This window comes from Lepidochelys kempii, chromosome 25, assembly GCF_965140285.1.
Source record: "Lepidochelys kempii isolate rLepKem1 chromosome 25, rLepKem1.hap1, whole genome shotgun sequence".
NCBI lineage: Eukaryota > Metazoa > Chordata > Testudines > Cheloniidae > Lepidochelys > Lepidochelys kempii.
Genome location: NC_136404.1, coordinates 8663647 through 8684424, shown reverse-complemented (window position 1 = coordinate 8684424; position 20778 = coordinate 8663647). Strand labels below are relative to the sequence as shown.

General features: G+C 46.9%; 2 protein-coding genes across 11 annotated transcripts in view; one reads left to right on the top strand and one right to left on the bottom strand.

Annotated features, from left to right (window-relative positions):
• Positions 1–18221, top strand: part of BTBD2 (BTB domain containing 2) — a 46225-nt gene extending 28004 nt beyond the window's left edge. For 3 of the 5 annotated variants that reach the window (XM_073323835.2, XM_073323837.2, XM_073323834.2), the window contains 3 exons: positions 1864–1951; positions 8518–8664; positions 11958–18221. In XM_073323835.2, the coding sequence (XP_073179936.2) occupies positions 1864–1951; positions 8518–8664; positions 11958–12119 (397 nt within the window). In that variant the 3' untranslated portion in view covers positions 12120–18221. The remainder of the gene's footprint in view (positions 1–1863; positions 1952–8517; positions 8665–11957) is intronic. The other 2 variants (XM_073323836.2, XM_073323838.2) reach the window with 2 other exon arrangements.
• Positions 14081–20778, bottom strand: part of CSNK1G2 (casein kinase 1 gamma 2) — a 95715-nt gene continuing 89017 nt past the window's right edge. For all 6 annotated transcript variants that reach the window (XM_073323841.2, XM_073323839.2, XM_073323840.2 and 3 more), the window contains one exon: positions 14081–20071. In XM_073323841.2, the coding sequence (XP_073179942.1) occupies positions 20017–20071 (55 nt within the window). In that variant the 3' untranslated portion in view covers positions 14081–20016. The remainder of the gene's footprint in view (positions 20072–20778) is intronic.

The following is a 20778-nucleotide window of genomic DNA, read 5'->3' as shown; positions in this document are numbered from 1 at the left end:
CATGTGATTCACCAGTGCTCTGTTAAATCTGGGCCAGTTCCCTGCTACACTAAGATCATGCACCAGCTTTTTTACTAACATCAAGCTAGCTTCTGTAATCTAACTTGCTGTAGATTCATAGATGCCAGGGCCAGAAGAGGCCATTGTGATCATCTAGTCCGACCTCCTGCATAGCAGAGGTCCGAGAACTGCCCCAGAATGAGAGCATCTCTCTCTGAACCACATCCGGACTTGCTTTAAAAATTGTCTGAAGGAGAATCTATCCCAACCCTTGATAAATTGTTCCAATGGTTAATTTCTTACTGTTATAAATGTATATCTTATTATCAGTCTGAATTTGTCTAGCTTGAACTTCCAACCATTGGATTGTTAGACCTTTCTCTGCTAGGCTGAAGAGCCCATTATTAAATACTTGTTCCCCCGTAGATACTGATGAACTATAATCAAGTCACTCCTTAACCTTCTCTTTGTTAACCTAAATAGATAGACTCAAGGCGCTCAATAGCTGTAAGGCAGGTTTTCTAATCCTTTAATCATTCTATAGATTCATGCAAGGTCATTTTAATGGGTACAGTGAAGTGAAGGCTGTCTCAATTAAAGGCTCCACTTACTGATTGCAGGCATTGTGGCCTAGTGATTAGAGCAAGGCACTGGGAGTCTAGGAGAGCTGGGCTATTCCCTTATTTGCTGCTGACTTGCAGTGACTATAGGAAGGTTGTTTAATTTGTCTGGTTTAGTTTCCCCATCATTAAAGTAGGGTAAAACCTTGTGTTGGAGAGGCTATTACAACAGGAAACTTTTAGAGCAAAGATCTAACATTGAGAAACCTCTTGACACCTCTCTGTCTTTGAGTTAAAGTTGTCTAACTTATTTTAAGTGAAACTGTTTGACAGTGTCAGCTTCGAGGTGCACGTTGAGCCAGGCTGCTGTGTAGTTTTGGTATGCGATATTTTACACTGCTGGCAGATCAACTTTGAATGTGCCCTGGATGTGCATTGCTAACACGCGTTAACATTGCAGCTGTTGTCTGAGGGGGTGAGGAGGTGGTGTTGGAAATGGGGTATCCAATTTTGGTATCCATGGAGGAGAGAAAAGCAATCTAGTGTTTTTGCAATGGGAAGGCAGATGTATTTCCTTTTCCTCCCTGTCTTGGGGGTATGGGGTGGGGGGGTGAAGGTAGTTTTGAATAAGGTGTGGTGTGGGAGTTGTCGGAGTTCTTATTCTCTACCCAGGCAATCTTGACAGCAGCTAGCTGTTCCGCTGCAAATACACCGAGCAATTATGTACAAGTATATTAACTTAATGATTCTGCTTCAGTGATCAGGTGTGAAATATTTAATGTTGACATTTAAAGTATTCTTACTTGGCTTCAAAGTGTTAATCTCATGGAGGTGAGTAAGAGCAGTTCATCTCTCTTGGCTTTATTTTCAACCTCTCCAGATTCCGGCAGACCACTGCATCAGCTTTGACTTGGTTCACATCTTGGAGGCTGACTTTGCAGTCCTAAGGGCTAGAGAGTTCATTGTTTTTTAATGAAAGCTCATATGTGACAATGTACATAGCCACCTAATCCCATTTTGTGTGGGGTCAATCTGAGTGTTAATGGTGCAGTATGAATTGCTTATGCTGTTACTATGGAAGCAGAATACAAAATTCTATTTTCCTTTAGTGCAAATCATTAGCTATCAAGGATCTAAGACCTTATTGAAAAAGCACACTTAAAATACAGTACAGAATTCAGTAAGTCTTAGACCTGAAAACAAATTGTGAGCTAAGGTCACTATGCATCCTCCTTACTTTAGCAGACCAGTTTGCCATTTTTGTGCTGACTCTTCCCTGTTAACCTCTCTCTAAATCTTACAGGTTCTCAGTAAACAAAAGGATATTTGTAGTTGGGTTTGGACTGTATGGATCAATACATGGGCCGACAGACTACCAAGTAAATATACAGGTATTAAACATTCTCTCTTTACTGTACTAAACATGCCCTTTATTTGCTGCCATATAAACCTCGCCAGTGTAGCGCTCAGTGAAATATACACCAAACTTTTCAACTATACAGTTAACTCCTTTTTATAAAAAGGCGTCTTCATGTTTTATAGAAATACTGGTTAGCTGAGCAGAGTAAAGAGACACACGGGGCCTAGGAGGATTAGCTACTTTCATAAGCCTGTTTCTGTTCTGCTATAAATGGCATCCATCGCTGCGGTATCTCAGTGCTGCCATGTTGGGAGTTTAGTGCTCATAAGAATGTATAATCTGACCGCATTGAGGCAATTCAGGTAAACGCTGGGGTTAGGGAAACACATGTTTACACAGGCGTCCTTTGAGTGATTGTGTGTGTCATTCCACTCCCAATGTGCAAGCGCCTTTGCATGCAGTTGTCAGGAAGTTTTTTCCTCTCAAGTAATACCTGTCGTGGCAACTTGTACGCTACTGCGTGGTGTATAAAGGGCCCACCCGCCCCGAGCCCTCTCAGTTCCTTCCTACTCACAGATATGAGTGTTAAAAAAAATATGTTTAGACTTTATGGAATACTTGTAGGATGCTGCCGGTATTAATCTTACTTATATTATAACTATACTATGGGATATAAATATTGAGTGTTTGCATTGCATTGCAATGGTCCTTGGAATTGCTCGGCTTGCCTTAGCAAGTGCTCTGTGTGTTCATTGTAAATTAATTGTAGACAGTTTTCTAGATTCATAGAATTAGTACGTACCTAATGGTGTAGCGAGTGTAGGTGTTTCCTCAGTCCCCAGTTGGGTTTTTTCATGTTGTGTGTGACTGAGGGATGCCTCGGTCCCTGGGCTTCAAGCTCTCTCTCTCGTGGTAGGCTGAGGCCCGTGAGCAACCCACACTCAAGCTGCTGAAAGCGTTTCGGGGAAGCTCATATTCAGGGTTGTTGCCAGATCTACAAAGACTTTAAGCCTTGGATGAGGAAAGACGGAAGCTAGGCTAAAGTTTTGGCTCATGGAGGTGCTCCTTTGGCTCAGCAGTGGTCTCGGGCACTGTTGGGAGGAGCTCCCCCTTGGTCAGCAGAGGGATAATAGACCTCCTCTGAATCAGAGATTTGCTCCTTTGTTTCCCAGTGTGAGCCAGTTTCACTACTCTCCACCAAGGCACTGCTAGGGAACCTTCAACGGGAGTGCCATCAAGTGTGTGGCCAGGGAGTTCCTGGCACCCACCTCTGTCCGGTGGCCTTTTTGAAACCCGTGGGGTTCCCCCCTGGTTTCTAGGTCATATGAGGCATTCCTGCTCTGTGTCATTGGAGAGAGGTGGGGAGTCTATTCGCCAGGCACCGCCTGTTCCTGAGTCCAGTACAAGCAGCAAGAGGCAGTTCACAAAGACCCTTCTGGACAGCTAATGGAGGAGCCTGTGCTGGCCTCTTCTTCGTCCTCTCCTGATAAGGCAGTCTGCTCGGGACGTTTCACCTGCCCCCAGTGACTGAACCAAGAGCTGCGAAAGAGGGTGGCCTTAAGCCTGGAGATCGTGGTGGAGGAGGTTAAAGAATCCTCACACTGCCTTGACGACGTTTTGGCCACAGCAGGGCCTTCATGAGTGGCCTCACCTATTAATAAGGTGATTAAGGACCCTGCTAAGGCTCTCTGGCAGAACCCCTTTATCTCTTCCCTGCCTCAAAAAAGCAACAAACATAAATATTCTGTTCCGTCCCAGGAGTCTGAATGTCTCTATTCTCATCCCCCCACCCTGCCATCCTCTCTGGTGATATCCACAGCCAGTGAAAGGGAACAGGGGCAACCCCTGAATCGAAGGACAGGAAAAAACTAGATCTGTTGAGTAGAAAAGTTTATGCTACTTGGGGATTGCAGCTCAGGACTGCCAATCAGCGAGCGCTTTTGGGCTGGTACGATTTGAGTGTCTCTAAACATTAGAGACTTTTAGAGTACAAAATGATGGGGTCTAAATTAGCTGTTACTCCAAGATCTCTTTCTTGAGTGGTCATTGTGGATAGTTCTCCGAAAACATCGTCTCAGGATGCAGTGGCAGTCAAAAAACTGAACAATGTTAGGAACCATTTGGAAAGGGATCGATAATACGACAGAAAATATCATAATGGTACACCCATATCTTGAATACTGCATGCAGATCTGGTTGCCACATCTCAAAAAAGATACGTTGGAATTGGAAAAGGTACAGAGAAGAGCAACAAAAATGATTACGGGTATTACTTCTGTATGACGAGATTAAGACGACCTGGGACTTTTGAGCTTGGAAAAGAGGTGACGAAAGGTGGGGTGGAATATGATAGGTCTATAAAATCTTGGCTGGTGTGGAAAAAGTGAACAAGGAAATGATATACAAAGGAGTAAATAACACAAGAACTAGGGGTCACCCAATTAAATTAATAGGCAGCAGGTTTAAAATGAACAAAAGGAAGTATTTCTTCACGTAATGCACAGTCAACCTGTGGAACTCATTGCCAGGGGATGTTGTGAAGGGCAAACGAATAACTGAGTTCAAAAGAGAACTAGATAAAATCATGTAAGATAGATCTATCAATGGCTATTAGCCACGATGCACAGGGATGCAACCCCATGCTCTGGGTGTCCCTAGCCTCATTGCCAGAAGCTGGGACTGGATGACGGGATGGAGGACCTCCTGAGGTCCCTTCCAACCCTGATATTCTATGATCACTTGATTGCCTGTTCTCTTCATTCCCTCTGAAGCACCTGGCATTGGCCGCTGTCGGAAGACAGGATACTGGGCTAGACAGACCATTGGTCTAACCCTGCATGGCCTTTCTTATGTTCTTCTGAGTGTGGGACTCTGTTTCAGAGTTCATAGACATGCTTCCAGAGGACATTAGGCAGGAGTTCTTGTTGATGAGAAGAAATATGTAACGAGATCTTTGTTGCAGGCTGTGCTGGGTGCATTGGACTTTGTGGCTAGATCCGTGACTTCTGCAGTGGCAAGGCTGGCGTGCTCAGGCTTCCACAAGAGTCCAATAGACTTTACAAGACCTGCCCTTTGAAATGTCTTTGCTGTTTTCAGAGAAAACTGACTCTAAGCTCCATGGCTTGAAGGACTCTTTAAAGTCTTTGGGGCCGTACGCACCAGCCCCATCCAAAAAGCACTTTCACCTATAAACAGACTCACTGTTGCTCTGCTCCTGCTTCTCAGCAGGGCCTGCAGAGGAAGAAGAGCAGGGGTTATAGACCTAGACACCCCCTCAGTCTGTCTCTGCATCAGTGCCTGCTCCGTCTTGATGCCTAGTGGGTGCTAAACAGCTATTTGGATGGGATGCTCGAGGCTGTCCTGCCAGATTCCATTTTCCCTATATTTGCAAAACCGCTTTTCCCACTTCATCAGTGCTTGGCTCTGGATTACTTCAGACGGCTGGGTATTAAGATCTATGGAAGTAGAATATACAGTTCAGTTTGTTTCTGCTGCTCCCTCTCCCCATCCCTCTTCAGGAGCCACTCTCACAAGGAGCTCTTCTTCCAGCAGGTTCAACCTATCCTTTGGTCATAGAGGAGGTTCCCCAGAGGGAAGTGGTTCTAGTCCGAAAGCAGAGGGAGGTCTCAGATCAGTTTTGGACCTGCATCAGCTCAACAGATCTCTCAAAAAGAAAGTTTAGCTTGGTCACTCGGGCTTCCATTATCTCTCCCTGGATCCTGGTATGCTGTCCTCGATTGAAAAGACGCCTACTTTAATGTGGCAATTTATCAAGGTTACAAAGTGTTTTGGGTTTGTAACAAAGCAGTCCTGTGACCAGTTCACGGTGCTTCCTTTTGGCATGTCAGCAGCTCCCTGGGTTTTCACAAAATGTATGTCTGTGATAACTGTTTTCCTGATGAGGCTAGGAGTACAGGACTGCTCTTACCTGGGCAACTGGCTAGTCAGAGGCTGATCCGGGCTCAGGTACTGTCCAGCGTACATCTCATCCAGTCAACTTTTGAAGCTCTAGGTCTGCCGATCAACTTCGACTAGTCTATGTAGACAGGTCTAAACAGCTTCGTTTGTCAGCCCAGCTGTTCATGGCCATAGCAGACAGAATGGAGAGTCTCAAGGTCTCCTTGCAAAGAATTTCATCTTGCATAACTTCCTGCCTTCGTGTGCGTTATGACGTGGCAGGCGTTTCCCTGGTGAGCACCACAGTATCGCAAGAGGCCTCTGCGGTGTTCCTTGCACAAGTCCCTATCCTGGCCATTTGTAGGGCGGCAACCTGGTCTTCAGTTTACACCTTTGCACCCCAGTGTGCCATCGCTCGGTACTGCAGAGACTCTGCTAAATTTCGACAAGCTATACTCCAGTCTGTGCGCATGAACTTGGATCCCTCCTCCTACTTTATGGCCAGTGAGTGGCCAAGAGGGGAATGCAATCATGCGAAGAAGAAGAAATGGTTACTAACAGTCTGTAACTCTTGTTTTTCAAGATGTGTTGAATGTTTCAATTCCACAGCTGCCCTACTGCCCCTTTGCCTTGGGGTTGTCCAGCAGGAAGGAACTGAGGGGGCTCAGGTGTGGCTGGGCCCTTTCCGCCAGCGCACAGTGGTGTGCAGCAGCAGAAAGCACTTGAGCTGCCCCAACGGGTACCACGGAGGGAAAAATTGATGGTGAGTGTGCATGGGGCACGCTCACGTGGGATGGACACGCGCAACACCTCTTGAGACCAACGCTTGCTGAAGGTTAGTAACCATAGGGACCGAATGGCTCGGCAGCAGTTCTGCAGAAAAGGACCTGGGGTGACAGTGGACGAGAAGCTGGATACGAGTCAGCAGTGTGCCCTTGTTGCCAAGAAGGCTAACGGCATTTTGGGATGTATAAGTAGAGGCATTGCCCGCAGATCAAGGGACGTGATCCTTCCCCTCCATTCGACATTGGTGAGGCCTCATCTGGAGTGCTGTGTCCAGTTTTGGGCCCCACACCACAAGAAGGATGTGGAAAAATTGGAAAGTGTCCAGCAGAGGGCAACAAAAATAATTAGGGTACTGGAACACGTGACTTTTATGAGGAGAGGCTGAGGGAACTGGGATTGTTTAGTTTGCAGAAGAGAAGAATGAGGGGGGATTTGATAGCTGCTTTCAACTACCTGAAAGGGGGTTCCAAAGAAGATGGAGCTCGGCTGTTCTCAGTGGTGGCAGATGACAGAACGAGGAGTAATGGTCTCAAGTTGCAGTGGGGGAGGTTTAGGTTGGATATTAGGAAAAACTTTTTCACTAGGAGGGTGGCGAAGCACTGGAATGGGTTACCTAGGGAGGTGGTGGAATCTCCTTCCTTTGAGGTTTTTAAGGTCAGGCTTGACAACCCTGGCTAGGATGATTTAGTTGGGGATTGGTCCTGCTTTGAGCAGGGGCTTGGACTAGATGACCTTCTGAGGTCCCTTCCAACCCTGATATTCTATGAAAGATTCCCTTAAAATGTGGTATAAACCAAAACAATGAGAGGGTGGGGTGATGTGGTGGCAATGCACAGATGGGCACTTGTTGGACTGAGCAGCGTTATCTGTGGTTTTACCACAATCAGTCCTGGCATTGTTCCAGAACAGTACCAGTAGACAGTTGGCTCATCACCTAGTCTGTTCTTTCAGTGCAATCACTTTGCAAAGTGCTCTAGGATCCATTTGGAAGAAGTGAGTTGGAATGGCACATTAATACCTGGCTCAGGAAAGTTGAACACTGCTTATCCTCTGGGGGTGGGTAGCTCAGCTTCAAATCAAACCATAGCAATCAAAAGAGCAATTGTACAAAAACGTATCTCCAGTTCCATTGCCAAAAGGACAGGAAGTACATAAGCTCCATCTGACCAGCGAAGAAAGCATTTGCATTGAAGGGTCTCTTACTGAGAACACTGTCCTCAGTCCCCCGTCTCCCCCCAGCTCCAGACTAGAGACCTAAGCAAGAATATCCCAGCTGAAATCAACTATCAAGTTGCAGTGTAAGGGGAGAGAAGGTATCAAAGATTGCTGGGATCCAAACCTGTGCGACTGTGTAGATCCATATCTGTATTTAAATTGGACCCAGAAATAACTGGAAACCAGTGCAGGCTACCTAGCACTGTGGAGTCTCATACGTCACTAAATCACCTAGTCCCAATGACCCCCGTTTTGTTCTGATTAAACAGTTCTTTGCGAGGCATATTCAATCTCGTCAAGTACTGTTTGTCCCTGTCTACGAGTTCACTCTAACTTGACTCTAACAAAAGGCCCCTTAAATCTGAGTATGGAAGGCATTGTGAGGGCTCCTCTTCAGAATCTTGTTCCCTGTCGTTTCCCTGTACTGACTTGTGTTGATGCGTTTGCATTTCAGTGTCGTTGTATTTTTCTAAAAGGTCTGACTGGTGGAGTCGGCAGACTTAACGCAGCTAACAAATCTGTACCAAAGAAGCCTGTGTAAAGCTACCTTATCTCTCTTCACCAGTCCAGAGAAGCGTTTCGATAATGAAGATCTCCGCTAATGGGCCTAATGTGCAACTCAGAGAGGAAATAACTAAATTAAATGCCAATCCCATCTTTTTTTTTTAAATAAGTTTACTTTTCTTATCCATCTTCCAGATCATCCACACAGACAGCAATACAGTACTGGGTCAAAATGACACTGGGTTCAGCTGTGATGGATCCTCCAGCACTTTCCGGGTCATGTTTAAAGAGCCTGTTGAGATTTTACCTAACGTCAGCTATACAGCCTGTGCGACACTAAAGGTACTGTAATGGGGCTCTAGCTGCAGTATGTGTATGGGAGGGAGAATTAATGGGTTTGCTGGTCTCGTGGGAAGTAACGTTGATCCTATTTTTAGACCTCCAGGGTCTCTTCCTGTTCTTTGAAATTTCGCACTTATTGTTTAGCTCCTTACCAGTAAGCAAGTGGCACGTCAGGGGTTAACATTCAGAGTTAGTTTTGTTTAGTAAATGTTTGCTAGGCAAGCTAACTGTGCTGGCTGCATTAGTGCTGAAATTGTGTTTTTCTGGCCAGTGTAGATAGTCTTGGTTTTGTGAATTTATTTATAGTTATGCGCATTCTACACTAAAGAAGCAATATCCGTACATACTGTCAAGAACCGATAACATCGTTATATGGGTTAAACGATGCAACAATGGCCCTGTATACACTAGAGTTCAAACGTAAAAGCAGTTTTTGAAATGGGAAAGGGGCCTTCATTCTACCTTAGATCTTATGAAAGGCTTGTTCAAAATCTTCCTGTAGCTACTTTCACCTTTAGTCTTTCTATTTAGTTTGTAAACTCTTCAAGGCAGGTGGCTTTTCATGTGTGTCTGCACAGCCCTTAGCATAGTGGGCCCCTGATCTTGGGTGGGGCTTCATGGTGTTACTGGAATACAGTTGTATGCAAGGTCTTTATTGTCTCAGTGCTAGGAATACTTAGGTGCAGCTAGTTTTCAACCTGAGAATCCTCTTTGCATGTGAGTATTTTTGTGTATGCATACATACTGACAGAACACATGGGAAAGCCTCAAAAACTTGACTCTGGTCCTAACAGTGCCCCAATTCCCTGTGGGAACATAGAAATGTAAATCTAGCCATGTGCTTCAGATGAGACCAATTAAGCGTGGTCATAATGGGTCAGTAGTTGGATGGGTGATGAAAAATCCGGTATTGCATGAAATTATTTAATAGTGTGGACATTGACTAGTGTTTGAATACTGTTAATGGGCAACATGGCTCTTGGAGGTCTCTTTCAGATGAGAATACCAGGGTTGTGAGCATTTGTCATACAGCGCTTGGAACTTTTTACAAGACTACCTAATTCTGAGTTCTTTTCAACTGGAAGCCTATGGCAGAGGGGATGTACAGTAGTGCTACTCAAAGTGGTGGTCCATGGACCGGTGCCGGTCCGCGAGCCATCGGTTGCCAGTCTGCGCGCACACTGGGAAAAAAACCAAAAGTTGCCAGTCCCCCACATCAGATAGCTTGCGAAGCACTGCTGTACCCGAAGAAGTGACAAGACTTCACAATAGCGAGAGAGAGTAGGGGGAGGGAATGGAAGATATAAGAGAGGTTGAATATGGGGTACAGGACGGATAGTGGAGTTGATGGAAGGCAGGGAGAGAAAAGCTGGACGAGCACAAGTCCATGGGGCCGGATGTGCTGCATCTGAGAGCGCTAAAGGAGTTGACGGATGTTATTGCAGAGCCATTGGCCATTATCTTTGAAAACTCATGGCGATCGGGGGAGGTCCTAGATGACTGGAAAAAGGCTAATGTAGTGCCCATCTTAAAAAAGGGAAGGAGGAGGATCCTGAGAACTACAGGCCAGTCAGCCTCACCTCAGTCCCTGGAAAAATCATGGAGCAGGTCCTCAAGGAATCAATTGTGAAGCACTTAGAGGAGAGGAAAGTGATCAGGAACAGTCAGCATGGATTCACCAAGGGCAAGTCAGGTCTGACTAATCTAATTGCCTTCTATGATGAGATAACTGGCTCTGTGGATGAAGGGAAAGAGGTGGACGTGTTGTTCCTTGACTTTAGCAAAGCTTTTGACACGGTCTCCCACAGTATTCTTGCCAGCAAGTTAAAGAAGTATGGGCTAGATGAATGGACTATAAGGTGGATAGAAAGTTGGCTAGATTGTCGGGCTCAACGGGTAGTGATCAATGGCTCCATGTCTAGCTGGCAGCCGGTATCAAGGGAGTGCCCCAGGGGTCAGTCCTCAGGCCGATTTTGTTCAATATCTTCATAAATGATCTGGAGGATGGTGTGGATTCCACTCTGAGCAAGTTTGCAGATGACACTAAACTGGGAGGAGAGGTAGATAGGTTACAGAGGGACCTAGACAAATTAGAGGATTGGGCCAAAAGAAATCTGATCAGGTTCAACAAGGACAAGTACAGAGTCCTGCACTTAGGACGGAAGAATCCCATGCACCGCTACAGACTAGGAACCGAATGGCTCAGCAGCAGTTTGCAGAAAAGGACTTAGGGGTGACAGTGGATGAGAAGCTGGATATGAGTCAACAGTGTGCCCTTGTTGCCAAGAAGGCCAATGGCATTTTGGGATGTATAAGTAGGGGCATAGCGAGCAGATCGAGGGACGTGATCGTTCCCCTCTATTCGACATTGGTGAGGCCTCATCTGGAGTACTGTGTCCAGTTTTGGGCCCCACACTACAAGAAGGATGTGGATAAATTGGAGAGCGTCCAGTGGAGGGCAACAAAAGTGATTAGGGGACTGGAACACATGATTTATGAGGAGAGGCTGAGGGAACTGGGATTGTTTAGTCTGCAGAAGAGAAGAATGAGGGGGGATTTGATAGCTGCTTTCAACTACCTGAAAGGGAGTTCCGAAGAGGATGGATCTAGACTGTTCTCAAGGGTAGCAGATGACAGAACAAGGAGTAATGGTCTCAAGTTGCAGTGGGGGAGGTTTAGGTTGGATATTAGGAAAAACTTTTTCACTAGGAGGGTGGTGAAGCACTGGAATGCGTTACCTAGGGAGGTGGTGGAATCTCCTTCCTTAGAAATTTTTAAGGTCAGGCTTGACAAAGCCCTGGCTGGGGTGATTTAGTTGGGGATCGGTCCTGCTTTGAGCCGGGGGTTGGACTAGATACCTCCTGGGGTCCCTTCCAACCCTGAGATTCTCTGATTCTATGACGGGGGGGGGTTGGGTGCAAAGAAGTAATGAATAAAATGAGTAGCTGCCCAGTGAGTGTGTGAATTAGCGGTGGAGGTCTGTGCTTGGCTTTTTTTGAGCCTTCCCCTTGGAAAAGGAAAACCATCTCCGAAGCAAGTCAGCGTCAAAACCTTGGACTGCAGAAAATAGCTGCTTGCTGTTGGTGTCTTAAAATATTTGAGATTTAGTAGCAGTGAGTTGCCGAGCGTCCTCAGCCCTGAGCACTTCGCAGAGCTGTAGGGATGCTCGTCACCCGGCAAGATCAGACCCTGAGTTCGTGACGGAGCTGCTGTAAGCAGCCTGGTTTCGCTCTGGCCTGGCTGTATTCCCTCTTACTAACGGGCTTGCCCCCTATTTTCTGTCACTAATGCAGGGTCCAGATTCTCACTACGGAACCAAAGGACTGCGTAAAGTGATCCATGAATCACCAACAACAGGAGCCAAAACATGCTTTACGTTCTGTTATGCGGCTGGGAATAACAACGGCACGTCTGTGGAGGATGGACAGATCCCAGAGATTATCTTCTATACATAGTGCAGCTGTTGGAATCAGATGTGTTGGAGGAACTTTTGTCTCCCCTTCTCCCTCTCTCCCACGCCCTTCCAAACAAAATCTCTGGCTGAATTCAGCCATGCCAGTGGGAGCCACGCTAGCCAAAGGTCTCAGTAAAATAATTGTAAAGCTCATGTTTTGCCTTGTGCTAGTGAAGCTGCTGCTGCTGCCACCCCCATGTACAGACTAACTGGTTTATCGGTGTCATTTATAGGTTGCCTGTGGCTAGTAACTCTTCATTTTACTGATAACCCTCTCTGATTTCATGGGTTTTTTATTGTCATGAATGTAGATGCTTTTACATCAGTTGGAAGCATGGAAACAAGTGGCTCTGATTGTGGTTAAATTCTCCACTAGGTGACAATCCTGCAAAAAGAAAATTCATATTGAGGATCATATTGACTTTTTCTTCCTCTGCCCTACTTGGGATTGGGATGAGAGGGTTTGCCAGGTCGATTCAGCTGTGCTGCCAAAATGGGGAGGTTTCTCTGAGAGAGGTTTCACTAAAACGTGCCTGCCATACTGCCAGGCTGTACATACCTTTGCTCTTTTCAGAAAATTAAGGAAACGGGTGTTAATGGAGGTTTTCCTATTTCAGCACTACGTATTGTGGGAGACCTCAGAACGGCCTCCCAGCTCCAGGAGAGAACTTCTGCAGAGATCAACCAGAGTTTTACATGGGCATTTTTGCTAATTTGAGACAATCCTTCAAGTTGGACAGTTAGTACAACCCCACGGAAACGCCCTGGGGCTAGATGACCCTGTACGTAGGTGGAGAGGCCCAGTAGATCAGCACTTAGCAGAGCACCTTTGCTACCTACATGCAGGCTCCCCTGCTTTGGCCTGGGGGTGCTTTTGCAGTTTTGTCTGTATGCTATTTAAACAAATGGGGGATGTTAAATATCCCCTGTGCAGCGTTTAGCAGCAGGGAATCCATACTGGTAGCTGCCACGCTAACTGAATCCCTTCCACTTCGAGGTAGCAGTTGTCGGTGGCTGCTTCTACCTGACAATGTGCCTCGCTTGGCTCCAGTGTAAAGTATATGGCTGCGGTCTTCAGGCAAGTTGCAGCATGGCTCTTCTACTGTCTTGTTTTCTTTGCTTCACTAACTGTTCATACTGGGTCAGAGCTCTGCTGCCAAAGAGGAAGGGGGTTTGGTGTTCAAGTGTCACTTCTTTAACCATCAGCAGATGGAGTGGGATTCATGAAACAGAATAGAAAACGACTGAAGAGTTTCTGCTTGTCCATGCACATTTGTCTGTCCCCTCACAGCTAGAGCCTGTTCAGTGGGTGTTTGGACAGACTGTCTCAGCATGACGCTCTTACTGGAGACTCCTGGTTGACTTAAACAAAAGCTTTAACACCAGACATCGATGGGGGTGCTTTGATGGCAAAAGAGCCTCCTCCTCTCCCCTTATCTCTGTTCAAAACTGGTTGCCTCTCGCCATAAACAGATGCGATTTCAGCTGAGCATGATGCTGCTTTGATGGGAAGTAGCTGTGTGACTTTGTTTTGTAACTGCCTGAATGGTCCCACCCTTGCCCTGACTAGCGAAGACTAAAGGGATTTTTACTTCCCAGCAGCCTGCCGAGGAGGAGGGTATTTGAAATAAAGGCTGCCTTCGTAAGCATGGGTGGCCAAACCATTCAGAGGTGTTGGTGTGGAATTAATTAGTGCATGATTGTGTTGTCTCTGATAAGTTGAGGTTCATTAAAAAGTCTTTGTGTGTGTGTCTCTCTCTCTCTCCACTGCTCCAGACATGGTCTTATGACAGGGCTCCCTTGTTGCATTTGTGATAGCAGTCCCTGAGCAAAGCATTACATGCTGGTCATCCTCTACTGCAATGGATGATTTGGTGCCTGTTGCCAGTTGGGAAATAGTATCCCATTCTGACACCACCACATCCCCCGGGCATGCCAGAGTAACCGGGTCTAGGTTCTGTGGCTGGCTGGCTGGGTAACTTTCCACCAGCCAGACAGCAAAAATAAAGATCAGGAATTAATGTCACCCAGAAATAATCCGTGTAGGTGTTAGATACTGTTGTCAGTGTGTTCTGTTCTTTAGGAAGACATTGTGAGATGTATATTGTGATCCTGCTTGAGAGTAGGCAGTTTTTAAAATACGGCCAGTACTGAAAATGGTGGGTCCACTACTCAAGTTATTGAACCTGATTCTGTGCAATGCAAACATATTCTGAAATGGATTAACAGAATGGAGATGCTCCTTCCTCCAAGAGGGAAACTGCCTTCTGTTGGAATGTACATAGCTGACCTGCCTGCTTTTGTGCTCCCGTTTTTCCCCTCTTCTTGTCAAAGGTTGTGGGAATACGTCCATCAGGGTTCAGGGCTTCTTTGCCCATTTTATTACTTTCGGTGTAACCTCTTTGCTGTGGATATAGCACTCCCTGAGCATTTCTGTATAAAGTGGTAATAGCAGAAATGATTGGACCCTGGAAGAAACAAATCTGCACACTGGTCCATGAAAATAGCAGGACACGTAAGGCATTTAGCCTCAAGATGTGGTTGAGGTGTAGACCTACCTGGTGGCTTTTTCCTTTTAAGGCTTATGTTTTTAATACTCCCTCCTTGCAGTCTTGCTTTCAAGCCACAAGGCAGGTAGGTCGCTTTAGACTATCCTGCTGAAAAATGTTTTAAAAAGAAAAATTAAACTCTGAATAACATCTGAGCAATTTTTGTTCTTAGGGCTTTATGCGGTTTGAGGCGATTTTGTCTTTTGTAGATTCATTGTGGAACATGCCTGTCTCCAAAGTATAAGAAGTTTCTATTGTATCATGTCACCTCAAACAGAGCTGGCAACGTCTAGACTCTAGTGCTATATTAATGAATGTATCAAATGCTCATTCAGTGTTCACGCTCTCTGCTTTTTGCCAGCTTTGTGATTTTTGTAAATAGGAAATCAATAAAGACATTGAGATTGTCTTTAATACAAAGTTTCATGAGTGGAAGAGAGCAGCTAGCAAAACAGAACCTGGCAACTTCCAGGAGTCTGTCTTCAACCAGTGTGGGAAGAGAACTGAGGTAGCTGATGCTGGCAGGGTCCTTAATTTATTTTCCCTGGGTGCTCTAAATGGCTGTGTAAATTGCTGTAAAAGTTCAACCCTTGGAGCAATGTACAAGTATATTTTCCTTTGTTCCCCTGGACATTCTGTCTTGAAAAGTGTTCAGTGGAAGAAGTTAATGCAGGGAGGTGGTGGTCTGAGAAATATGTGGGTATATACAAGAGAGAGAAAGTGAGTTGCCTTAAGTTTTCCTTTCCACCTCCCCCTCGTCTCTTTTATTTAAACCCAAGAAGGTAATGATGAAGCAGCAGCTAAACGGTCTTCAATTCCTCTCTTCAAACTATTTGACTAAAGCCAGGTTTTATTACTGGCTCTGCCATGAACCCAGAGGGGAGGAAACAGGGCCCCCCCAAGGGATGGGGGTGGGGGGGGGGGAAGGGAGAAGAGAAGCCAGTGTTGGGCAGGCCTAGCTGAATAAACAAAAGGCAGCTGTAAGTGTCTCTCTTCTGGACACACCAATCCTGTAGTGAGCAGGTTTTGTTTAAGGGAATTGTATGCTCCAGGTGAGTGTGCCCAGCCCTGGACTGTTAGTGGAGGGCTTTACCTAATCAAAGCACTGTGCAGCCATCTCTTCCCTCCAGGCCTGGGAGGCAGCTGACAAAGGCAGACTGACTTCTCCATGCTCATAAGCCTATTCAGAGCAGTAGTCAGCTTAGACCTCCTTGATTCATTCCTCCAGCATCCACAGCTGGGCAAGACCAGTCAAACCCCAGCACCAGCCTGGGCTGTCACTGATCAGCCTTAATGCCCTCGCAATCACTCAGTCCGAGCTGGTTTGAGTCTGACTGCAGACGTCCCTGCCACATCTATTTAGACCAGGCTACTCAGACCTCAGTGGTTCAAGAGCCAAAACTAGCAATCAAAAGAGCTCCTGCACTGTGAGTGAAGGGCTTCATTTACTACAGTAAATTCTATATACTCATAGTTAAACAGTATGAGGGGAAATATTTAGTTTATATATTCTCACAGCAAATAAATTTAACAGTGCACATGGATAACTTAATTGGGTAATAATTAAAGCAGTGTTTTAATAGGTGCTGCCACCAGCAGCGTGTGACACAAAAGAACCCCTTGCAGGCCTGAGCCCAGGCTGTGTATCCCTGAGCCCAGGATGGGTCCCACAAAGGTGCAGCAAATGCCCCACCTGACCATCAATGCTAGTGCCTGTTTACACAACTGTCTAATGAAGGAATTACTCCTGCCACAGTGAGATGAGATAGTAGCATCCCTGGAACACCCCCCTGGCCTTTCCTTAAAGCTAGCCTATCCCCACCTTGGGCTTGTATTCCTTATGCTAGACTGACTAAAACTCCCCACTCAGTCTGTATGTAAAATGCCCTTGTGTCTGTCCAGTGGGGATAATGTAAATCAGCTGCCATGACTAGCATCTCCCAGCAAGCCCCTGTCTGAGCTGGGCAATCACCCACCTCTTGGCCTGCTCTTTCACTCATGCCCCATCCCTGCCATTGCTTCACATGGAGGAGGAGGCATTATTGTCAAAGGCAACTCAGCACCCTGAACTCCCCCTCCCCCTGCAGCTCATGCTCTAAATTCATACTTTGCTCTGCTCTTGTCAGTCCTGCAGGGGCTGGTCTGCCTCCAGCTGGTAGATGTATGAGAACAGTACACCCAGGGCTTGGGGTGTTCGGCTAAGCCTCGATGCAAATTTCTATATGCTGGTTCAATCTGTTAATGGTCCCACAGGCCATCGCCTTCTCACAGCATCACCCCAAAATAAATCCTGATGGAAACTGGGGGGGTTGGATTTTTTTTTTATTTTTTTTTTTAAAAAAGCCCCTAAATTCTGTGGCTTCCAGGACGCAGCAGAGAAATGTAAATACGAGGTCTGTATGCTTTTATTTAAAGCCATAACTAAACTTGCACTGGAACCACTGCCCTTCTGCTTTGGAGCTACACAAATACAGACCATAGACCATGTGAGTACAGTGTCCCACTGCTCCCTCCAGCTCAGCCAGCCTTAGGGCCTGACCATTCCCTGGGGCAGGAAGAGAGTCAGAAGACAGAGTTGGGCAAAGGCCCTGGCCTCTTTCCCTTTTATTTCCTCGTAAGCCTGCAGGAGGTTTGTCTGAAAAGACAGATGGCAAATGGCAGTCCAAGTACGCACATGCACCCACTCACATACATACTTTTATTTTACACCTTCGGGGACTGGAAGAACAGTTCCAGTGAAGATTTAAGGCGGTTTCATTTGCATTGTTTGGGAAACAAGGTCAAACATTGCACATAACTAAATACCATACAAAGGTCCTGATTTGGTGGAATTCATTGAGTTGTCAAGAACCAAGCGCTCTCTAGCAGCTGGCTGTGCACTCCTTGTGTAGCTCCCGGTGCAGCTGTCCCTCCCCACCACCTTGGTTCTCTTGAGCACGACAGAGGCACTGCTGTTGAAGTAAAACTGCAGACAAGAATACGAGGCTGCGTCTGATTCACAGTCCCTAGGATCTTTAAAGGGGCACCGACCTTACAGCTTAGGGTGGATGCTGGGGAAGGAGGAAGCCACTTGAACTAGCTTAAGCCTGTTTTTAGGCATTCAGGGCTGATTTAAATGAAAGGAATTTGGCTGGAAGAGAGACAAAGCCGCTGTACTCCAGCAGGAATGGGAGAGAAATGGGCCAGGCTCCCCCTGCCTGTGGGCCCTAGTCCCCTCCCCTACAGCCATATATTCCTACCCCCAGCCGCCCACGTGCTGCAGCAACAGGATAGAGTAGCCCGTATGGCTCGCTGGCGAATCAGCCCAGGACCCCATTCCGAGGGCCTCTGCAGAAGAGTAAAGCAGGACGTACCTAGCACAAGTGGCGTTTGAGGACTTCCCACACGCTCCCCCTTTGCGCCTGCGAAGGATGGCAGTGTTTATTTCAGACAAAGGCTTTGATCCTCCTCCTGCACAACCTCAGAGCAGCTTCCAGCTCCTACAGCTCAAACATTACAAGTGTCATAATTACACAGAAAATAAAAAAAAACCCACATGCTACTCCCCCCCCCCCCCGCCCTGTAAAAAAACAACCCTAAAGTCAAATTTTGTTGCCGTGGTAAATACGCACAACCGAACACACATTCTCAGTCGTTTCACACTGAATTAAGGTTGGCTGTTGTGCCCCTTGTGGCTGTTTAAAGGTTTGTGTGTGTGTGTGTGTGTTTAAAAAAAAACCCCACAACTAGGAACTGCCACATGTGATCAGCTAAGGAGTAAGCACATGGGCCTCTGATTGTTGGATGAGCTGAGTGGGCCAGCCTAGGGCTCCAGCCCCATGACTGTACTGGCAAGCAGGCAGGGAGGGTTTCAACCTTCATAAGGTTCGCTCCAGCCCTTCCAGAAAGGAGAGTCAGTGGACAAACAGAATGGCCTAGCTGGGTCTATCCTAGTGGGGGTTGCTATTTCCCAGCAAGCTACAAATCTGATTCACTCCATGCTGCCCCTTTTGAGTGGGACATGGAACCCCAGGGAGTTTTAACCATTCCTCCCCAACTGGCCTCTCATCCTCCCCTTCTTCCCCCAGGGAACATGCACACTGCTTCCTTACTGCACTGGCTTGGTTTTGGTTCATTTAGGAGGCTCTTGGTCCTCCCGGGAGGTCCCTGCTGATCAGAATGTCAGTTGTGGGGAGATTCACTGGGTTGGGGGCTTGGACAACAGGAAAGTCTTTTTTAAAAAAAAGTCCAGTTAAGCAACTTCACATAAAACGAGGACACTGAACTCTCATGCCAGGAGTATAAGCAGGACTCAGCTATCCCCTGTGCTTAATAAAAACATCCTAAGCTGTCCTGTGCACCAGGAAGCAGTCCCCACCCCAAGGCTCATTGCAGGGACCATTAAGACATCCTTTTTCTACCTTGCTCTTCAACATCAAGTTTCCCTTTGGTCTTGGCCAGGTGCCCCCAAAATAGGCTGCCCATTTCAAATGGCTGAGGGCGTGGCTTCAGGGTTCTGATAAGCTCCCAACCATTCCTGAGACCCTAAATTTGGCTTCCCCCCCCACCTGCTTTCCCCTGTTAATTACTAAACTGTTAATTTCAAGACCAAACATCGCTTGTATTGCTAGCAAAAGTGCATCGTAAAACGAAAGTGTAAACGAGTCCCTCCTCCACGCATCACCGTACCAGAGACTCGGCTAACACAGCGATCAATCGCCACCACAAGGAAAGAGTTTTAACCAAATGGCGGAAGGGGAGCTTACAGGGAAAACACAATCTTTAAAAGAAAAGCAGAATTTCGTAACACTAAAAAGAGGAAGGTCAAAGACTGACAACTCAGCACTCTGCACCGAGACTTAAATTAACTTCAGAGACAAAGAAGCGACAGGGAAAAAAAAAATTCTCCATAGCCCACCGCTCTTGAAATTGTCTTCGGCTTCTTCTATGCCAGCAATGTTTTTCGAGTCTGTAGAGTTGATCCCCGTTTTCAAACTAGTTAATAGAATCAAAAGAAATTCACGTCGTGGGTTTGGTTGGTTGGTTTCCTTTTTTAAATAGCTTAATGCTCTCCGTGGACTGCACGATAGACGGGTGTGGGAACGTCGGCAAAGTCTGACTTGGTTTGAGTAAACGATCATTGGGTGGATGTGGTGGTGGTGGAGGAAAAGTAAAGCAGTTTGGGAACTTCCCTCCCCCCCTCCCCATCCACACGTGGTGCCAGGCGGTGAAGTCATGACGGCTCTTCCCCCACCCCCATCAAAATCAGAGGGAGGGAAGGCCTTGCAGATCTGATCAGGAATCTAGACCCATCCATAGCCAGAGTTAGAGGCGATACTGCACAAACTGATCCGTGCTGTCCCTGGCAGATCACTTGTGGCGCTGGATGGTTTTTCTCTTCCTCCTCTTGAAGAAACAGCAGCATCTGTGGAGACAGGCAGACTGTCATGCCCCTAGACTGCACTTGTCCTCTCTAAGGCCAACAGCAGGTTCCTCCCGATTCCAGAAGGGATTGGACATTGCAAGGGGGAATGAGAATATCTGGAATCGTGGCAGTTCATGACAACATGGTTTTTTGGTTTTTGGTTTTGTTTTTTTTTTGGGGGGGGGGGTGGCCTTAAGCTGATCTCTATTAGCGACCAGGAGGTGGCCTGTGTGGGGGCAGATTCTCCCACATCTGCTGCTGGGAGGTTCCGACACCTTGCCTCCAAAGCAGCTGGTGCTGGCCACTATCAGAGAGGGGATATTGGACGAGATGGACCATGAGTCTGAACTCATCTGGCAAGCCTCACACTTCTAAAGACCAGCGAGAAGTGGGTTTGGGTCCCATCTCTCTCTCGTTCCCTGGTCACTGAAAAGCCCAGACCTCAAGTCACTGGACGCTGGGGGTGGGGACAGTGTTTTTCACAGGAGTTAGGGGGGCACGAGTGAGATCGCGACCCTTCGGAAACAGACGCGTGCTCAGGCAGATGAAGATGCAATGCTGGTCAGCGCGAGAGCCCACGATCCCGCCCATGGCTGCAGCGCCCAGGCTGGGGTTTAGGGGAGAGCCTGCGTGGCCACGCAGCCTGCGTTCCTGGGAACTAGAATGAACCCCAGGGTCTGTCTCTGGCCAGGAACCTCAGCCCAGCA